The 21,611-nt window shown below is 39.4% G+C and overlaps 1 protein-coding gene across 5 annotated transcripts in view; it reads left to right on the plus strand.

Annotated features, from left to right (window-relative positions):
* The first annotated feature begins 271 nt into the window (after positions 1-271).
* LOC115222306 (nardilysin) overlaps positions 272-21,611 on the plus strand; it is a 43,238-nt gene continuing 21,898 nt past the window's right edge. Inside the window, exons 1-15 of one of the 5 annotated variants that reach the window (XM_036511337.1) lie at positions 300-391; positions 1,189-1,325; positions 3,668-3,769; positions 6,192-6,385; positions 8,854-9,058; positions 10,552-10,633; positions 11,924-12,024; positions 13,174-13,300; positions 14,108-14,203; positions 15,912-16,034; positions 18,006-18,063; positions 19,381-19,414; positions 20,417-20,456; positions 20,759-20,828; positions 21,457-21,534. In XM_036511337.1, the coding sequence (XP_036367230.1) occupies positions 6,297-6,385; positions 8,854-9,058; positions 10,552-10,633; positions 11,924-12,024; positions 13,174-13,300; positions 14,108-14,203; positions 15,912-16,034; positions 18,006-18,063; positions 19,381-19,414; positions 20,417-20,456; positions 20,759-20,828; positions 21,457-21,534 (1,103 nt within the window). In that variant the 5' untranslated portion in view covers positions 300-391; positions 1,189-1,325; positions 3,668-3,769; positions 6,192-6,296. Of the gene's footprint in view, positions 392-1,188; positions 1,326-3,667; positions 3,770-3,966; positions 4,121-6,191; positions 6,386-8,853; positions 9,059-10,551; positions 10,634-11,923; positions 12,025-13,173; positions 13,301-14,107; positions 14,204-15,911; positions 16,035-18,005; positions 18,064-19,380; positions 19,415-20,416; positions 20,457-20,758; positions 20,829-21,456; positions 21,535-21,611 lie in introns of those variants that run through there. The other 4 variants (XM_029792485.2, XM_036511338.1, XM_036511339.1 and 1 more) reach the window with 4 other exon arrangements.

Below are 21,611 nucleotides of genomic sequence, written 5' to 3' on the forward strand. Positions count from 1 at the left end.
ACCACATGGGAGTAAGAGAATTTTAGTTGGAGTGCAAGCCCCTTGTCCTTCCATGTGGCGCTACATAGAGACAGTGACCTCACGAAGTTGTTTATCAATGAGAAGCATTTCTGCAGAGACAAAGTCGGGTGCAAAGTTTTGCTTTCGTTTTCTTGAGTTTCCTTTCTTATTACTGCCTTCAAAGAAACCAATAAACATTACATAATTTCAATTTCTTCCTTCTTTCTTCACGACTATCTAAGATGTTTCTTTGTCAGGAATATAAAATATTAAAGAAGAAGAAAAAACCGTCAAAGACAACAGACACTATGACGTCACGTCTGCTACTCTGACGTCATTGGAACACATTGTTCCAGAGGACATCGACACTGAAGTCTTGGAGAGTGTATCCGTAAGTAAACTAATTCCATCACCAAAAAGCAGACGTGGCGTGTGATGCGGTGGAGAGGCCTGCTACTAACATGTCCTTTGTTAGACTATGTAGAGCATATTGTGAACAATAGCGTCGTGATACTTTTCTAGCGCAACAATTTCTGGTTAAGTATTTTATAATGATGAGAGGGACAGGGAGGTGTGTGCGTTAAATCGACGTAATAAAAAGACAAAAACTATTTTAGCTATCTTTGACTGAAGCGGCGTGAATAAAGAAATAAAACTGATAATGGGAAATATAATAATATAATGAATATAGTATGGCTCTCCTAAATTACCGAAACAAAGAAGTTAATGTTTCAAAACAAACCATTCACCATAGTTACCTTTATTTCATTTTATTTAGTTTCTGAAAATTTTCAATAAATACTTGTTTCGAGTGTATTTTTCCCCCAAAGAGTATTTTATTTTCAACAATGCTAACTTAATAAGTTAACAGTTTTTAACGATGATGTTGAGAAATTGATAAATAACCTTAGCTATAAATCCATTCTATACACACTAATTTCTCGTGTAGTCCCCACATTTTAGATATAATGTTAATGAATACGCAAAAGCTTCTTTATCAACCGGATACTTTCATAATTACATTATTTCAAAAATAGAATTTTTTAAATCATGTTTTATCTAACCTAATCACAAAATTGTGACGCCCTCCTTTATCAGTGAGTCTAAAAATTAATATGATGTGGTATTTTGGAAAGTAAAAATAACACTATAGCCGACAGAAATTAATCAAACCATTTTAATTGGTAGTAATGAATATATCTTCGTGAGACCAGTTGACCAGGAGAGAGGTTATTCATTTAAGGAAAACCAAACGAAACAGCAAGCAGCCCTTATAGTAAAACAATTGTGCTATCGTCACAAAGAACTTAATTCCTAGAAGCAAGGTAAATTTATATTTATATATAAATATACATATCCATTTTATCCGCCCATTGTGCTTATACTAGAAGCAAGTATTATTAACAGCAGCAGTGAGGTGACAAACAGTGGTACACCCGACAATCAAGATGCCTGATTTCAAACCCTATGAATGAGGTCTGTGAAGAGACCTCATTCGTAGGGTCCTATCAGAAGCAACCGTCATAATACTTATCTGTTGGATTTCCAAGCGTGACCAATGGATATGGATATTATTGAACCATCTGGATATTGGTCGACTGCTAAGGCCTTCGGGGTGATAATTTCCTGTACCCATTCTACCCGCATGTTCGTAGTACTGGGGCTGCGACCTCTCGTTGCGGAGAGGGGCTGTGACCGGGAAAAAAGTCACAGTAATAAAGTCACAATTTTGGCTTGGAAAGAAAGTCACAATTAATTTATGGTATCCGGACAAAACCCCCTCAGACACCCCTCCCTCCTAACAAAACTCCTGTGACTTTTTTTTACCTGGACTTGAGAAGGGCATACCTATACAAATGGACCCCGCCGCCGTCCGTCTTCGTTTCCTTTTAACTTCCAGAAAAATGGGTGTTTTTTAATGAAATCTTCTAGAAACACCTTTCAGAGTATGTAGGTTACAGCTATGTCGGAATTTAATGTGGAAAAGAAAGAGAAACGAAAAAACGAACATGCAGACACGTATTACAATTTGATTAAAATTTCAACTTTCATTTTGTATATAAATGGGGTTTGCAAGCCCACCAAATATGAAAACGAAGACAAAAATTGATCGACTTGCACGCATACAAACTCTAATCCTACATAGCAACAGAATAAAACTCGGAAATTTGATTGATTTGTGTCAATAGGAATGCGTGCGTGTTAGCTATTTTTTTCCTTTATTTTTTTCACAGTTTACATTCCGATACAATCATAATCTACACAGTCTGAAAGGTGTTTGTAGAAAATATTATTTAAAAAATACCCGTTTTTCAGGGAGATACGAATAAACAAAATCGGTGGAGGGCACGCTTGGGTAGGCAGTGACCCAGAGAAGTAGAGGCTCAAACTAGAGAGGTTCCTTATGACATACTGAAGAGTGAGTTGGTAAAATCTATAAAGCGTCTGAAGACACGTTTTGCAGCATTTATTCCAATCCTTTACATTCTGATTTCAAATTTAACCGAGATCACCTTTGCCTTTCATTCCTCCGGGAGTCAATGGTGTCAATTTCTCCCCTTCCTTCAAAAATATTGGCCTTGTGTTCAAACCAAAAGCCATTATTATAGACCCGTGGTTCGCAAAGGGGTCCGTGGACTAAATTCAAAATGTTACACACACATATACATAAGAGTAAGCATATTAAAAGGGGTCCGTGAGAAAAATCATTTAAATAAAAGGGGTCCTTGGTAGTGAAAATGTTGGGAACCACTTTTATAGATAATGGGCACTTATCTACAATCAGGAGGGTCTTGGAAAAACCGGAGTTAGGGTAAGCAATAGATTTTGAGACTTAAATGTTGCCAAAGGGGTGATGTGCTCAGAATGATTTGCTTTCATTTCCATTCCCATGGTTAAACGTCTGTACCTAAAACCAAAGATCGTCTAGAAAGGGAAGACAAAATGCGTAGCGTGCAAACACCATTTTTGCAGATCATTTTCATAAATTTATGAATTGCATAAAATTAATATCGTTGAATCAATCTAAATAAACAATATTTTTAATTTATATCATTAAAACTGAATAACAAAATTTATGCAGCAATAAAATGTGTTTATAAATGTTTTTTCCCCTGTAAATTCTTTTAGTTAACAATCAAGTATCTAAAATCTGATTAAATTTTAGTAGTTTTAAAAATAGTTTAACAACAATTATAGCGAATCTTTCTAGGGACCCTTATAGTAAATGAGCACTTGCAGTGTTGGACTTTTAATTATCTTAGAGCAGTTTACATTAATATTTTATATGCTTTAACCATAATTATCTTTAATTCTTTTGGGACCTTATAAATAATAAGTACACATATAACTATAAATTTAAATCGGTCAATATTTATAAACAAATATAATAATTCTAATTGTGATTACCTCTACTTCTAGGGACCCTTATTGTAAATGAGAACCTACACAAGATAATCGAGATCTAATTATTGATTTGAATCGATTTATATCTATAATTGTTTTTCCCACTAAAGGACAGAAAACATAAATTAAAAGTATTTTTTCGAGAATTTGTTGAAAATAACGGAAACCAAATTAGAAGCCAAACTAATTCTTCTTTTTCATATTGTCCGTCTCCATTTTGCCGGTGTTGGACGAAAAATTACCCCGTTTATAATCATTCCAGCCAGCTGTCTCCTGTCGGTTAACGGGCTTTGTGCCAAAGCTTAAGAAAAGAAGTGACTATTTTGGAGCATTCGATCTACAGAAATATGCTTTCTTGCAACTGGTAATAACCACTTTAATTATTATATTATATTTATTACTATTATTTCCATATGCCAGATCCCAGCAAACTCTCATGTACATTCACACACACCTCTATATTGTATCGTTTCGTAAGTTCTGCTATTCAGACAGAACTTCTTTGTGGAGCCAATACATCTCATATCTATTTATTTAGTAAAAGGATACACACATACATATATATATATATATATATATATATATATTTGTAGTCGGTTCATGCGGTTCCATTCTATAAGTAGACAGTTTAAATGCCCGTGTCACGGGGTCAATGCTTACACGTGTTGCCCAGCGTAATTTCTGGCAGGCTTTCACCAAATTACCGATTTTTCATGTAAATATTACTTAAACCATTTCATTTTCTTTATTTGCGGTATGTATGTGTGTGTGTGTGAACCGTTTCATTTTCTTAATTTACAGTATGTGTGTGAGTGTGCATGTACCCGGGGTAGTCGTTCATTACAGCATGGTTAGAAGAAAGCACACAAAGTTCAAAGTGTGAATTTGTTTTATTAAAAACAAGGAGTCCAACGAAATACATTTTGTTTCGTCCGAAGACTAATTAAACACACACAAGATGCTATCGAATTGCCAATAACCATCCCGAACTTAATTACAACGAAAGCTTTTAAACTTTTCATAGCAGACAATACAGTACTAGTTAAAACAACAGTATGTGTCTGTGTGTGTGTTTGTCTTTTAAATGACTATCGTGACTCAATAATTGACAAGTTCTTTTGTTGGTGTATTTGGTGGCGATGTTGTAGACTAGTGTAGCGATATTTTGGCAGAGGTGTTGGTGGAATGGCGTGGCTGTTGCCGCAGTATGGTCGTGGTATTATAGTGTACATGGTGTGGTGATGTGCTGTTCTGTAGAAAAGTTGTAGTATGGTGAAGGGTGCTGTTGTGTGGCAGCGTTATGGTATGGGTTGGTGTTTAGTTGTGTAGCAGTGTTGTTGCGGTGTGTAGTGTGTTCTCGTGTGGTAAGGTTTGCAGTAGTAGTGGTAAACATTATGCTAATTAACCTACCCGTTGCAGCTATGTTGTAGTTTGTCATTTATCTAAATGCTGCTTCGTCATAAACTTATTTTGTAAGCAGTGGAATGAGAGAGGTGGACATTACGTATCTGATGAGAGATCAATGAACTTTGTCACGTGTCAGGGCGATCTCCTTTGTTTTTATGCGAACAAAGAAAGTAGCAAGACGTATTGACGTCTGTTTAAAGTTTCACAAAAAAGGGATTTAAAAACATTGGTTAATCCTTTCGATGCTAAACTGCCAAAGCACTTCTTAGTTCTACAATACAAAATTCATTTTCAAGTAGGGTATTTTGGAAGCAATAAGGTAAAACAAGGGTTAACTTTAATACAATATATCTTAAATTTTCTAACACGTATTGTATTATGCACAAGTATTTATTGATTTATTATTATATTATTATTATTATTATTGAGTGAGAGAGTAGTGCATGCCATCAAAGTGACACTGGGGTATAATATATGAAGCCAAGTATACCCATCATGACTACTGTCTGATAAGGGTACACTAGGCACATGCATCACAACCATATGTGCGCAACATGGTGATCTCATATCAAGATAAAGAGCACATAACTTTGCAGGTGGGGCCCAGTTAGAATTTTCTTCTGGTCGAGTAACCCATCCTGCTCAAAAGGTCCCTGAATAAGGGTTGTTTAAGGATGTTGAACGAAACACCTATGTTTCCAGAGGTGAAATATTCAAACCCCCAAAGAATCCCTCTCAGCACATGGCTATGATGCTCCCCCACTACTTCTGCTCGTGATCAGAGATGCGCATATCGTCAACCACTAAGGGGCATGGTCAACTGGTTAAGGTCAAACAAATGACAAGCAAATCTGTGGTATTGAGCAGAATATTTGCTGTAGCCCATCTTTTATACCAAGACAAAACAATGTACATGATGACACTTCCAATCAGTTAAGATCAGAAGCCACGAGAGCCCCTGCCTGGTACTGCATCAGGGCATTTATTATTATTATTATTATTATTATTATTATTATTTATTATTATTATTATTATTATTATTATTATTATTATTATTATTATTATTATTATTATTATTATTATTGCTGTTGTTGTTATTTATTATTATTAGTATTACTAGGTAAAGCAGTGAGCTGGCAGAACCATTCCTGTGCTGGAGAAATTGCTTTGTAGCATTTCTTCCAGGTTTGCATTCTGTGTTCAAATGCCACAGGGGTTAACCTTGCCCTTATCCTTTCAGGATTGGTAAAATAAAGTACCAGTTAAATATCAGGCTCAATTTAGTTTGACTGCCCATACTTTCAAACCTTGCACCTATTAGTAGAACACGTTGTTGTTGTTGTTGTTATCTTCTTTGTATTTTGTTGGTTTGTTGACAGCTAACTGAAGGATTTGATATCCGTGTTGGAAAAGCTAATTACCAAAAGTCTGTGACTCAATCTCTACACCACAGCTGCCATCGTTGCATCCAAGACAACAGAAAAATGCCAGCCAATGAAAAATATCTGGAATCTTCGGTCGATGTTCCTCCTTGCCCAGTGATTAAATCCCTCAATGACTTGAGAGATTATCGGTAAATCTTTAATCTCTCTGATTAACTTGTATCATTAACTTTAGCTGTTGTTATTTAACCCTAGGCCACTCCTGATCCAGTTGGTAGTTGTGATCAAAGGTATTGCAACCATGACCTCTCCATCCATATTTTTTATATCTAGAACCACGTTGTCCAACTTTATCATGTTCTTCCTTTTTCTTTCTTTTCTTTTATTCTTTTACTTGTTTCAGTCATTTGACTGTGGCCATGCTGGAGCACCGCCTTTAGCCGAGCAAATCAAACCCAGGACTTACTCTTTGGAAGCCTAGTACTTATTCTATCGGTCTCCTTTGCCAAACCGCTAAGTTACAGGGACATAAACACACCAGCATTGGTTGTCAAACGATTTTGGGGGGACAAACACAGACACACACACACATATATATATACAGTGGGCTTCTTTCAGTATCTGTCTACCAAGGCTTTGGTCGGCCCGAGGCTATAGCAGAAGACACTTGCCCAAGGTGCCACGTAGTGGGACTGAACCCGGAACCATGTGGTTGGTAAGCAAGCTACTTACCACACAGCCACTCCTACGCCTATTTATTTATTTTCTTTTAAGACTGTAGGATGTGATTTGAGGAAGATTTGGCTGTTATTTTTAGGAAGTTGCATAGCCACATAATGACTTTGTCATTGGTTCATGGTTAGTTTAGGCTATTCTGGTTGCTATGAGCAACAAGTTTTATATGTAATCTTTTAAGAAAACCATGTTTAATGGGTATCTTCTTCCTCGAATCTCGTTCTCCCATTCCAATGCATGTCTGCAAAAGATTTTTCACTCAGTTTTAAACAAAAGAAATCAATTAATAAATCATTGTCATCGTTTAACGTCTGCTTTCCCTGCTAGCATGGGTTGGATGGTTTCACTGAGGACTGGCAAGCCAGGTGGCTGCACCAGGCTCCAATCTGATCTGGCAATGTTTCTATAGATTGATGCCCTTCCTAACGCCAACCACTCCGTGAGTGTAGTGGGTGCTTTTTACGTGTCACCGGCATGGGACTAGTCAGGCGGTACTGGCAATGACCATGCTCAAATGGTGCTTTTTACATGCCACCAGTACAGGCGCCAGTTAGGTGGTTCTGGCATTGGCCACATCAATGACTTCACTCAACAGGTCTTCGCATGCACAGTTTATTGCCCAATGAAACAAAAGGAAATTTTCTTTTTTTTTTTTGACATATTTGATCAGTATTGTATTTATATGTACTATTAACTTGTTTCTTTGTTGCCCACACGGGGCCAACATGTACATGTATGCTTACATTACACATCCAGCAGATCATATTAGACTCAATCCTCTCTAGCCTTTGCATGTCCTCTGCATTCAGGGCCCACGACTCATGACCATGTAGAATTACCGTCTGTATATATGCATCGTATATAGAAGGCGGCGAGCTGGCAGAAACGTTAGCACGCCAGGTGAAATTCTTAGCGGTATTTCGTCTGCCACTACGTTCTGAGTTGAAATTCTGCTGAGGTCAACTTTGCCTTTCATCCTTTCGGGGTTGATTAAATAAGTACCAGTTACGCACTGGGGTCGATGTAATCAATTTAATCCGTATGTCTGTCCTTGTTTGTCCTCTCTGTGTTTAGCCCCTTGTGGATAGTAAAGAAATAGGTATATATGCATTGTATAATCTTCCTTTCACTCAGAGAGAGAAACCTTTTGCTGCCAACCTCTCTGAATTTTCTCCACCCTATTCTTATTCTAACCATTACACTCTCCATACATCTTCCCCCACTACTAATTTGGTCCCCTAGGTAGCAGAAATTATCCATTACCTCTAAAGATCCCCTGGGACATTTGAGAAAATTGATTCCCCGGGTATCAGCAGTTTCTATGACCCCTGTCCATCTTCCACTCACCAGAACCACTTTCTCTGATAATCTTCCTGTTATTCCAATGCACCCCTTTTGTGTCCATAACTTACATTGGGTGCTTTGTTACTGTAATTTATGTTCCTGTGAGAATATACAGGTAGCTTCTCTCACCATAAGGGATTCTGTCTATGATGACAGACCAGTGTTCTACCCAGGGTGGCTATTATCTCTCATCCACTTCATATGTTGAGTCTATTCATTTATTTGATGATGATGATGATGGTGATGACTGTTTCACTCTCTCTGTCATTCATACTGCCTCCCTCCATACTCCCTTTTCTCTTTACTTATTCTCTCTCTCACTCCTTCCTCTCATTCCTTCCTTTCACTTCTCTCTCACTCCTTTCATTCCTTCCTCTCACTCTCCCCTTTATTCATTCTCACCCTCCTCCTCACTCTTTCCCACTCTCTCCCTCTTTCATTCTTCCTCTCTCTCTCTCTCTCTGCTCTCTTTCCTTGTCGGTCTCTCTCTTACTTTCTCTCTCTCCCTCACTTTCCTTCTGCCTCTCACTTTCCCCCTAACACATTCTCACACTCATTCCTTCTCGCTCTCCTCCTCCAGAATAATCACTCTGAACAATGGCCTGAGAGCTTTGCTGATCTCCGATCTTCGAGACACCGATGAATACTCGGAGATCACCTTTACCAGTGACACTGAGGAATCAGATGCCGATTCTTTGCCCGACGATGTACAATCGGACACCGATGAAAGTGAAAGTGAAGGCAACCCACGCAACAAACGATGCAACATCGGAAACAAGAAGAAGGTAAACTAAGCCCCTTCCCTCGTCACCCCAAGCACTCCCCCACCACACAATGCTACAAGAAATTTTGCCATAAACGCTTCTGCTGGAGAAAAATTCATCATCATCGTTTAACATCCGTTTTCCATGCTAGCACGGGTTGGACAGTTTGACCGGGGTCTGGGAAGCCAGAAGGCTGCACCAGGCTCCAGTCTGATCTGGCAGTGTTTCTACAGCTGGATGCCCTTCCTAACGCCAACCACTCTGCGAGTGTAGTGGGTGCTTTTTACGTGCCACCGGCACAGGTGCCAGGGTAGTCTGGCATCGGCCATGATCGGTTGGTGCTTTTAACGTGCCACCGGCACAGAAGCCAGTCGAGGCGGCGCTGGCATCGGCCACGTTCGGATGGTGCTTTTTATGTGCCACCGGCACATGTATCACAACTACTATTTCCATTGATATTCACTGTAAGAAATTTCCTTTTAAATGATCTCATCACCTTTTTTTAATGTTTGTGTTGAACAAAGATTTGTCTATTTAATGCTGTTATTAAACCTTTTATTATTATTATTTTAAAAAGCAGCACAAAGTTTTGTCAGTGAACAGGTCCCGGTCTCAAAGCGACGGAAATATTTTGACAAATTAAATTTAAATGTTGAAGTGAATCTTACGGTTTTTGTGTGTTTCTTAAACGGCTTATAAACACCTTCCACGCTGCAATTGTTTTCGTTCCAGCACACGATCTCAGATCAGGTCACTTGCTATGCAAGTACATCTCCATAATATATATATATGAGGCACAGAATTTTGTCAGTGAACAGGTTGCGGTCTCAAAGCGATGAAAAGATTTTGACAAATTAAATTTAAATGTTGAAGTGAATCTAACGGTTTTTGTGCGTTTCTTAAATGGCTTATAAACACCTTCCACGCTGCAATTGTTTTCATTCCAGCACACGATCTCAGATCAGGTCACTTGCTATGCAAGTACATCTCCATAATATATATATATGAGGCACAGAATTTTGTCAGTGAACAGGTTGCGGTCTCAAAGCGATGAAAAGATTTTGACAAATTAAATTTAAATGCTGAAGTGAATCTAACGGTTTTTGTGTGTTTTCATTCCAGCGCACGATCTCAGATCAGGTCACTTGCTGTGCAAGTACATCTCCATAATATTATTATTTTATTTCTAAAAAATATGCTTTATTGTTGTCCGTTAGATGAAATTTCCAGACTTGCCATTTATCTTCTACTCTATTCCCATTTCTCTGTATGTGTGTGTGTATGTGTCTGCAGTTTGTGTATGTCCCTTGTATGCACATGCATAGCTATTGTGGGCGTGTGTAAGTACCGTGTTTGGGGACTTGTGTAAGGAGCTGTATCCCTTTTATCCCTGTCTCTTGTCTTCTTGTCCTCTGTGTTGGAAAGGGAGAGTGGAAGCATTAGTTTGATTCTGACCCCTTTCTACACACACACACACACACACAGTGATGCAAGTTTCGTTATTGTTTTTGTAGGCTGCTGCTGCCCTTTGTGTGGGTGTTGGTGGAATGTCAGACCCTCCAGATATTCAAGGATTGTCACACTTCCTGGAGCACAGTGAGTTCTCTTCTCCACATTTCCTTCTCTAATGTTTAGCAAATGTTTGAGGTAACATCCAAGGTTGTTTGCCATCGTCTGTTCTTGTTTAACCCCTAGACTTTATATGTGATCCACAATGACTAAATCAGATGGGTAACAATCATGAGCTCTTTTAAACCTTTAGCATTTAATCCAGCCATATTGTCCCCAAATATTCTACCTATTTTATGCTCAAAATAGCAAGATCCTGACTCTCACACCTACCTTGCCCACCACTACAGAATTGAGATCCTAAAATCAGGGGCCATGTAAAAGCATTGGAATTGATGTTTGTGACATGTAAAAGGCACTGGTGATGGCGCCATGTAAAAAGGATCCAGGCCATTCTGTAAAGTGGTTGGCATTAGGAAGGGCATCTTGCCATTGAAACCCAGCAAAAACAGAAAATGGAACCTGGTGCAGCCCCTGGCCTTGCCAGGTCCTGCCATGCTGTCCAACCCATGCCAGCATGGAAAACAGGCGTTAAATGTTGATGATAATGATGATGATGATATTGGTGATGACATCATCGAAAGATGATAAACAGTTGGTTGAAAACAATGTGGATAAATAAACATTACATTTGACAGATTAAAGATTTGAAGGATTATCATCATTTAACGTGTGTATTCCATGCTGGCATGGGTTTGACAGGATCTGACAGGTCAGAGGGCTGTTTGGGCATGGTTTCTACGACTGGAGGACCTTCCTAACACCAACCACTGTAGAGAGAGTACTGGGTGCCATTTTCATGTCGTTGACACTAGGGAGTTTGTCAAGGAACTTGCAAGACAAGCACTCAAACCTTTATTGAGTGGTGGTGGTGGTGGCAGCGGCGGTGGTGGCTTATGCTGGGTGTTGAGAAGCAAGGGTAGGCCAGACTGACAGAAAACAAGTGTCTTGATGTAGAGGAGATACATGGCTACCCCAGTTGGTAGTGATGATGGTACAAGATATACCTACAAGGCACCAGGTGGCCATCATCACCATCATCATCATCTTTTAACGTCCATTTTTCCAAGCTGGCATGGGTCGGACAATTTGACAGGATTTGGCAAACTGCCAAACTGTGTCCTGCTCCAATATCATCTTTGGCATGGTTCCTACAGCTGGGTGCCCTTCCTCATGCCAACCACTTTACTCTGTGTACCGGGGGCTTTTCTTACTTTTTTTTCTAGTTCCACTGACACTATTGGGGTTACCTATGCAGACGGCATTGTCTACCTCATGTCATACTCTAAAATGTGCATTTGTTACTCTCTGTTTCAGTGGTGTTCATGGGAAGTAAGAAATATCCAAAAGAAAATGAATTTGATGATTTCCTTGCACGTCATGGTGGATACTCAAACGCTTGGACAGATTACGAAGCCGTATGTAGATTTGTTATGGTTTTTTGTTTTTTTTAATATTTTTTAATATGGCTATTTAGGGGGCCTCATGCTATTTTGATCTTCTTTAAACACTGTCGGCACACTATTTTATACATCAACACTGCCTACAAACTGTTAATTACTTATCAATACTGTACATGCAATGGTTCAGTGATTAGGGCAATGGACTCACAGTCGTAGGATCGCGGTTTCAATTCCCAGACTGGGCGTTGTGAGTGTTTATTGAACGAAAACACCTAAAGCTCTACGAGGCTCCGGCAGGGGTGAACCTTGCTGTACTCTTTCACCACAACTTTCTCTCACTCTTTCTTCCTCTTTCTGTTGTACCTGTATTTCAAAGGGCCAGCTTCATCACATTCTGTGTCACGCTGAATATTCCCGAGAACTACATTAAGGGTACATGTGTCTGTGGAATGCTCAGCCACTTGCACATTAATAAATGAGCTGCGACGTCATTGGTACCAAGCTGTATCGGCCCCTTTGCCTTTGCCTTTCCCTTGGATAACATCAGTAGTGTGTAGAGGGCGACTGCTGGTCTTCCATAAACAACCTTGCCCAGACTTGTGCCTCGGAGGGTAACTTTCTAGATGCAATCCCATGGTTATTCATGACCGAAGGGGGTCACACACACATGCTTATTTTATGCATTAACACTGCATATATACCATCATTTGATATAATGACATTCTACACCCTGTTAATTTCTATACCCCTACATACTATTAACCCTGTCTACACCTTAATTTATACATCGGCAATATCTACATACTATTAATTTATGCTAATTAACAATGGCTACACAAGATCATTAATATTTCAACTCTGTCTTATTAGACAGCGAGTTGGCAGGCTCATTAGCATACCAGGCAAAATGCTAAGTGGCATTTCATGTTCTTGCATTCTGAGTTCAAATGCTACTGAGGTCAACTTTGTTATTCATCCTTTTGGGGTCAATAAAATAAGTCCCAGTTGAAATCTGGGTGGGGTCACTATAACTGACTTGCCCCCTCCCTGTTGTTCCTGTTGTAGAATGGAATATTTTAACTCTGTCTCTATACTCAATTTTTCATCACGGTCTCTAGTTTGTTAATTAATTTATTCTTTTTTTTAATTAACTTCATTTCACAGACGGTTTTTTACTTCAACGTCCAACAGAAGTTCTTTGAGAAGTCTTTGGATATGTTTGCTCAGTTCTTCATCTCGCCCCTTATGAGAGAGGACAGCGTCAACAGGGAGATAAAAGCTGTCGACAGTGGTAAGTGGTGCCCTCTTTTGGATTTGGGGGACTTGCAGGGTTGTCGATGATATTTATGCTGTCTGGCTTGGGCTCTAGTGTGGTCACTGGGAGACTGATCATAGATAGGACCTTGAACATAGCTGGAACCTGGGTTAGAACTGAGATACTGGTCATAATTGGATAGTTGGGACTTTGGTCGTAATTCTGGAGTTCTGGTCATAGTTAAGACATTGGTCTTAATTAGATTATTGATCATAGCTGTGACATTGACCCATAGCAAGGAAATTGGGCATAGTTGTGACAGTGGCCATAGGGCAGTGGTCAGTGTGGGAATTTTTGTTATAACTGGGAAGTTGGTCACAATACAACCCCAGTGACAAGACCATACTCTACCTTGGCCAGAATCTTTAATTCCAAAGGCGGCGAGCTGGCAGAAACGTTAGCACGCCGGGCGAAATGCTTAGCAGTATTTCGTCTGCCATTACGTTCTGAGTTCAAATTCCGCCGAGGTCGACTTTGCCTTTCATCCTTTCGGGGTCAATAAATTAAGTACCAGTTGCACACTGAGGTCGATGTAATTGACTTAATCCCTTTGTCTGTCCTTGTTTGTCCTGTCTGTGTTTAGCCCCTTGTGGGCAATAAAAAAAATAAGAAACTTTGATTTCAATCCATTGCTGAAGAATACAGTGTATGTAATGTGTATAGGACCAAGACTTGTATGGAATAGATATTATTCTATGTCCAAAGTGACCAATAATGTTGTCCACCACATCACGTATCCATCTGTTGTGTTCTCTAACATCTTCTTTGGTCTGATTCCTACAGAATTTGAAGAAGGACGTCCTGATGATGATAATCGGTCTGCTCGTCTATTGGCCAATCTCTGCAGAACCGGTCACCCAATTGGGAATTTTATTGAAGGTGAGTAAATCTCTAATATGGATCTGGTCAGTTTATTATTATTATTATTATTATTATTATTATTATTATTATTATTATTATTATTATCTTATGTTTGACTTTTGCTTTACATTTGTACAAGTTGGCTCCAAGTCTCACCCAGAGACCTCAAGAAACAACAGGTTGAAAGTTTATGTTGGTGATATGCCTAGGGTGCCATATATTTGGTTTTGTACATAGTATCGTTCTAGAGAATAAGAAAATTATGTTTGTTTTAAAACTTGAGATTACACAGAAAGTATTTTACGTAGGATATGGTCAGTTCCTATGAGCACTATCTTTTGAATTTCTGCCAATTTGGGGTTTCCTGGTATCTGAGCTAGGTAGCAATCAGCCCCTTTTGCTATCATTCCTAGGGCACCTATGACAACAAGTATTGTTTTAGTCTTCAGGTTATTATTATTATTATCATTATTATTAAATAGACACAGGCATGGCTGTGTGGTTAAGGAGTTCAATTCCCAGCCACATGGTTTTGAGTTCAATTTCACTGTGTGATACCTTGAGCAAGTGTTTGAGCTGACCGGAACTTTGTGAATAGATTTGCTCAAAGGAAACTGAAAGAAGCCTGTTGTATTTCTATGTGTGTATGTTTTTCTTGACATTGCTTGTCAGTTGTAAATGAGTGCCACTGTCATACAAGTGGTGTTCTTTGTTCTGAATCTTGTATGGAAAAAATGTCCAGTCACAGGGAAATATAACGTTGCTTGGAAAGAAGGTGAAGGTTTGGTGACTGGAAGAGTATCCAGCCATGGAAAATCTGCCTCAACAATGTCTGTGTAACTTATACAAGCATGGAAAAGGGCTTGTTAAAGCTGCTTTTATTATTATTATTATTATTATTATTATTGAGGTAGTGAGCTGGCAGAATCGTTTGCATGCTGGGCGAAAAATGCTTAGCGCCATTCCGTCCATCCTTACGTTCTGAGTTCAAATTCCGCTGGGATTGCCTTTTCCTTTCACCTTTTTATTGGCTCTCAAAAGGAGGAAAGGCAAAGTCGACCTCGGCAGAATTTGAACTCAGAACATCAGGATGGACAAATGCTGCTAAGCATTTTACACAGCATGCTAATGATTTTGCCACCTCACTGCCATTTTTAATGTTATTGTTGTTGATATTATTATTATTATTATTATCATTATTAAGGTGGTGAGCTGGCAGAATCATTAGCATGCCGGGCGAAATGCTGAGCAGTATTTCGCCTATCGCTACATTCTCAGTTCAAATTCGGCCAAGGTTGACTTTGGCTTTCATCCTTTCAGGGTCGATAAATTAAGTACCAGTGAAACACTGGGGTTGATGTAATCGACTTAACCCCTTCCTGCCTAATTTGAAGCCTTGTGCCTCCAGTAGAAAGGATTATTATTATTATCAGTATTATTATTATTATTAGTAGTAGTAGTAGTAGTAGGTAATGGGCACAAGACCTTAAATTTCAGTGGTTGGGTATTCGATTACATTGACCCCAGCAGTTGACTTATACCTATTATATCAACCCTGAAATGATGAAGGGCAAAGTCAGCCTCAGCAGCATTTGAACTCAGAATGCAGAGCCACAAGAAATGCTTAGCGACATTTTGTCTGAACTTACTAATGGTTCTGCCAGTTCATCACTTTCGTAATAATTCACAGAAATATTACAAACTGACCCCTATCGTTTGGTTTTAGGTAATATTACGTCACTTCGCACTGATCCCAATAAAGATAACATTGATGTGTACAGCCGACTGAAGGAGTATCACCAGAAGATGTATTCTGCCCATTTTATGACCCTTGCTGTCCAGTCAAAAGGTAAGCAAACCACTTCTATTCGTGTGTGTGGCTGTGTGGCTGTGTCAGTTGTTATTATCTTTACAACCAAAGGGTTCTGGATTCAAACCCTCTCCGTTGCTCCTTGGGCAGGTGTCTTCTAATTTAACCTCAGATTGCACAAAGCCTTGGCCAAGTATCTCCACTCTAGCTTTGTGTTGAACAATACCTTGAGCAAGTACTTTTTCTCTAGCCATAGGTCGAATGATACCTTGGGCAAGTATCTCTACTCTAGAGTTGGGTTAACCAACACCTTTTGAATAGAGTTTAGAAGAAAACTGTGTGGAAGCTGATCTGGTGAAAAATATGCACATTGTTAAACCAATAAACTGATGCATTGAACGAAACACTGTGTTGTTTATTCCACCCGAGTTGCACAGACACTCCCTTTATCACTAATGCTGTTGGAAATTCCTTAAACCAATGATTGAGCTGTTGGAAATCAATAACCCATGCTGCTGCTGTTTACAAAAAGCATGTTGCTGAAAAGAATCATCATCATCATCATCGTTTAACGTCCACTTTCCATGCTGGCATGGGTTGGACGGTTTGACTGAGGACTAGCAAACCAGATGGCTGCACCAGACTCCAATCTGTTCTGGCAGAGTTTTACAGCTGGATGCCTTTCCTAACGCCAACCACTCTGAGAGTGTAGTGGGTGGTTTTACATTCCACTGGCATGAGGGCTAGTCAGGTAGTACTGGCAACGGCCTCGCTCAAGTGGTGTTTTTTACGTACCACCTGCACAGGAGCCAGTCCAGCGGCACTGGCAATGACCACCTCACTCGAATGTTTTTTCACACTCAAATGGTGTTTTTTATGTGCTACCTGTACAGGAGCACCTGCACACACCTGTTGAAAAGAATATACAAGAAATAATGTATTCAATGCCTGTACAATGTCACATGCTCTTTGGTGAAGGGATTAGATTATCAGATCAACCCCCACCTACTTCCCAGTATTTGATTGGCACTTATATTACAGAGCCCCAGGAAGGTAATGGATAAACTGATTCTGGCAGGATTTGAACTCAGTATGTACTGGAATATAAGTAAATTATTTGAATGGCTCTGAATAAACTGCAGGAACTTGAGGAAATCAAACTGATGCCACAGCCAGTATATACATAGTTCCTTCAGATTATTGCTTGTTCCATTCCATGGTCCCATGGCTCACCTCTTGTGTTCATGATGCTTCATCAACCAAGAGGAGGTGGAAGCCTCTGTGAAGGAATCGTCTTCACCTCGAAGGACAAGAACTGGTATCAGCATGGGATCAAAGAACTGGTAGAAAGATGGCTTCAGACAGTGCAACTCGATAGCCTCTGCTTTGAATGCTTTTGTTCTAAGTTGACGAATAAAACAAATAAGTTACCAAAATATTGCAAAACTTTTGATTCGACACAATACTCTGGATTATAATAATAATTAATAATAATAATAACAATAATAATAATGAAATTATTGTATACATGCTGGTGGCACGTAAAAAGCACCCACTACACTCTCGGAGTGGTTGGCATTAGGAAGGGCTGCCAGATCAAGATTGGGGCCTGGTGCAGCCATCTGGTTCGCCAGCCCTCAGTCAAAATCGTCCAACCCATGCTAGCATGGAAAGCGGACGTTAAATCATGATGCTGAGGTGCACCACAACTTGTCAAAAGTGTGTATAAAGCATATGCAGTAATGTACAAATGTCTGGAAAGCGAACAATGTATGAGTCAGATACATACTTGTGTGTGTATGGAGGGGAGAAAATCAGGTGTAGCGTTGGCGAATCTCAGGAAGCATGGAAGTTTTGAAGGATGCAGTGCTCCGACAACTAACAACTGATGCCGGCAGTTTGTTCCATGCTTCAGCAACTCTTAGGGTGAAAAAAATGTTTCCGAAAGTCTTTGTGTCTCTAATTCTTGTTCTTCATTAAGTTTCTCTTGTAAATTCTTTGATTTTTCAGAAACCCTCGATGTTCTCGATGAATGGGTCAGAGAAATATTCTCCCATATTCCAAATAAGTAAGGAATTTACCATTATTGATTTTTTTTTTTTTTTCAAAATAATTCTATTGATTTGAGCAGACTGGAGTGAGGTGTGGGTGTCATGACCTTTTAATGACTTTCTGCACCACTGATTAATTAAGACTAATGATTGAGGTGTATAATTTGGACTGATTTGCGTGTGTATTATATTGTATCATCATCATCACCATCGACATGGATTGGACAAGTCTTGCTTCTTGTGGTCTTCTTCATCTTCCACACACGGCAATGGAGAAAATGGGCCACATTTTTTGTGTGCTTTGTATTGTGTGTGTGTGTACCTTAGATAACTTTCGGTTGAAGATTGACACAAGCCATGTCTGAGTTAATAGCACCACCTGACAGGATCTTCTTAGTTATTTTTAAGTGAAGTTTTAGGGTATCAAGGCCCATTCAAGCAGCGAATTGTTGTTGACTGTGATATATCCAGGTATAGGTAGCTTATCTGGTATCCGTTGAAGAAATTTGTCCTGATTTTGTTTGAAGGTGATGGGATCTTTTTCTTTGATTTTTTTTTGGGGGGGATGCTATTAAATAGATCAGATCCTGCTGAGGGAAAATGATTACGTTGCAGTGTATTTTTGTGTTGTGAGCCTGAATTGTGTCTGGATATATATATATATATATATATATCATCATCATCATCATCGTCGTTTAACGTCTGCTTTCCATGCTAGCATGGGTTGGACGATTTGACAGAGGACTGGCGAACCAGATGGCTGCACCAGGCTCCATCTGATCTGGCAGAGTTTCTACAGCTGGATACCCTTCCTAACACCAACCACTCTGAGAGTGTAGTGGGTGCATTTACGTGCCACTGGCACAAGGGCCAGTCAGGCAGTACTGGCAACGGTCACACTCAAGTGGTGCTTTTTATGTGCCACCTGCACATAAAAAGCACATAGGAAGAAGGAAGCCATAGTTGACCTCTGTCAGAATTGAACTCAGAACACAGTGGAACATAACTTAACTGAATGTACCACATGATGTTAAGTCTGTGGTTCCTCTACTAATTTCGTTAACCATAACCTTTAATATTAATATTACTAATATCTGACATTGACAAAAATGATTTTGATTTTTAGAAAAACTTAACCAAAAGTTGTGCAAGTTTTACTTTAAGAGTCATTCCAGCTTAAAAAGATGGCAACAAAGACAATATAAGTTTCAGCTAGAAATAGGGACAATGAGTTGTGGATGTGTTTTATAAAGGCCTTGTCTGTCCTTTGATAGTGACCATCACTTCTGTGAATATCCTATTGAAGAAATATTTCCTTTTGTTTTTTTTTTCAGCAATGAAGCTAAACCGACATTCTTACACGAACCAGTAAGTTTACTTTTTAAGGAGTTTACAAAGTTTGTTTTTGTTATTCTGAACTCTTGATTGATACAACTGTGTTGTCTGATGTTTATCCTGCGGTCAATTAAGAATAAACAGACGTATTATTGTTTGAAGTTTTGCTGTTCTGCCTGCACCCCATGAATTGTTTTTAGTTTAGAAGACATCAGCTTGCATTGGCTCATAATTTGTTCACTGATTTCTATGAATAAAAACCTCGTACATTTGTTTGATTCATTGGTCCAAGAGTTGCTCTCACTGAAAAGACCCGGTTAGATCGAAACAGTGCAGTTTCTCAAAGTCCCCTTTCACCTGTGAATTTCAAGTGTTATTCAAAAATATCAACAATAAAGGACAACATCATCATCGTTGTTTAACGTCCATTTTCCATGCTAGCATGGGTTGGACAATTGACTGAAGTCTGGCGAACCAGATGGCTGCACTGGGCTTCAGTCTTGATCTGGCAGAGTTTCTACAGCTGGATGCCCTTCCTAACGCCAACCACTCTGAGAGTGTAGTGGGTGCTTTTACGTGCCAGTCAGGCGGTACTGGCAACGACCTCGCTCAAATCTTTTACACATGCCACCGGCACAGGTGCCAGTAAGGCGATGTTGGTAACGACCACGCTCGAATGGTGCCCTTTTTACGTGCCACCGGCACGGAGGCCAGATAGCCGCTCTGGCAACGATCACGCTCGGATGGTGCTCTTAATACCCTACTAGCACGGGGCTCGAGTGCCAGTAAGGCGACGCTGGTACATTTAGATATTCACATTTAAACCTGCCAGAATGTATTTCAAATGGATATGCCACTATTTGCATTCTCGCTGCCTACGTGCACCTCTTGAATTATTCACAGTTATCTCCCTTTTAGTTTTAGGACGGGACAAACAGACTTCTACAGACATATATCGTCAATTATTTAGATGTTTGTCTCGTTTAATTTAGTTTCATACAAAACTGATTTCTTTTTCTTTTCACCTATTTTCAGTGTCCTTTTGATACAGCAGAATTCTCCAAGTTCTACCACGGTAAACTAGTCACATCTTATGTTTATTTATAATTCCTCTTGCCTGTTTAGACCCAGTCTCGCCCTGGCTGAATACACCTATGATCCTATCCATGGTTTTCTTAAGCACTCTGAATCAGATCTTACCTTATGTCCATGTAGTCTTACACATTCATTTACATACACACAGACAACAACACACATGCATACATACACATACATACACATTTACAGGACAGCTCACACATAAAGATAACACTGCCCCCCCCTCCTCTCTCTCTGTTGTCAATAAAATATTCTATGTCTGTCTGTGTGTCATTTCAGTTGTGTCAGTGAAAGACACCCACAAGGTCTCATTGAACTGGGCTCTGACCCCTCTTCTTAAACATTATGAGTGAGTATATACACTTCCTTCTTCACCGTCTGTCTGTAACATCAGTCGTGTATAAACTTACATACATGTTTAAGTGTGTGTATGTATGTGTGTGTGTGTGTGTGTATACACATACAGGGTGTAGTGAATAAACTGTTGTCTAAATTATGCAAAAATGAAAATAACACTGATAACTCATTTTAACAGATATATTTACCAAAATTACATAAAAAGTATCTTGAAATGCTAATGAGTAAATTTATTCAATAAAATCGCCATTGGCTTCAACCATGGCCTCCAGACGACTTTGGAATCTCTTTTTTGTTTTGCCTTTTTGCCCCACTAGAACCAAAGCTGGATGGTCTCCTTGTTTTAAGTTGGTGAATGCTGCCATAATCCTTGCCTTCAGTTCATCTTTGGTGTCACAAAGAATTTTGTCGGTCGGTCGGTCGCTCAATTGCACCCCAGTGGGGTGCCTTGAAGAATTTTAGTGGAATAAATTGACCCCAGGTCCTCTCCTTTGTTTTTTTTTTGTTTTTTTTTTGTTTTTTGCCTTTTTGCCCCCCTAGAACCAAATCTTTTATCTGTCCCCATTTGTCCCTTTGATACACCATGTCATTCCCCTCACTTCCAACCTCTCCATTTACAGGTCCAAACCTTTAGATTATCTCTCTACGCTGTTCTTACACGAAGGTGCTGGAAGTATTCTTTCTTATTTGAAGAAACAGTAAGTCTGGGTATCTTATTATTCATCTTTTTTTGTCTTTGGGGCTGGGAGTCATGAGAATCTAAAAAAAAAAACAA

Source organism: Octopus sinensis, linkage group LG19, assembly GCF_006345805.1.
Source record: "Octopus sinensis linkage group LG19, ASM634580v1, whole genome shotgun sequence".
In the NCBI taxonomy this organism is placed as follows: Eukaryota; Metazoa; Mollusca; class Cephalopoda; order Octopoda; family Octopodidae; genus Octopus; species Octopus sinensis.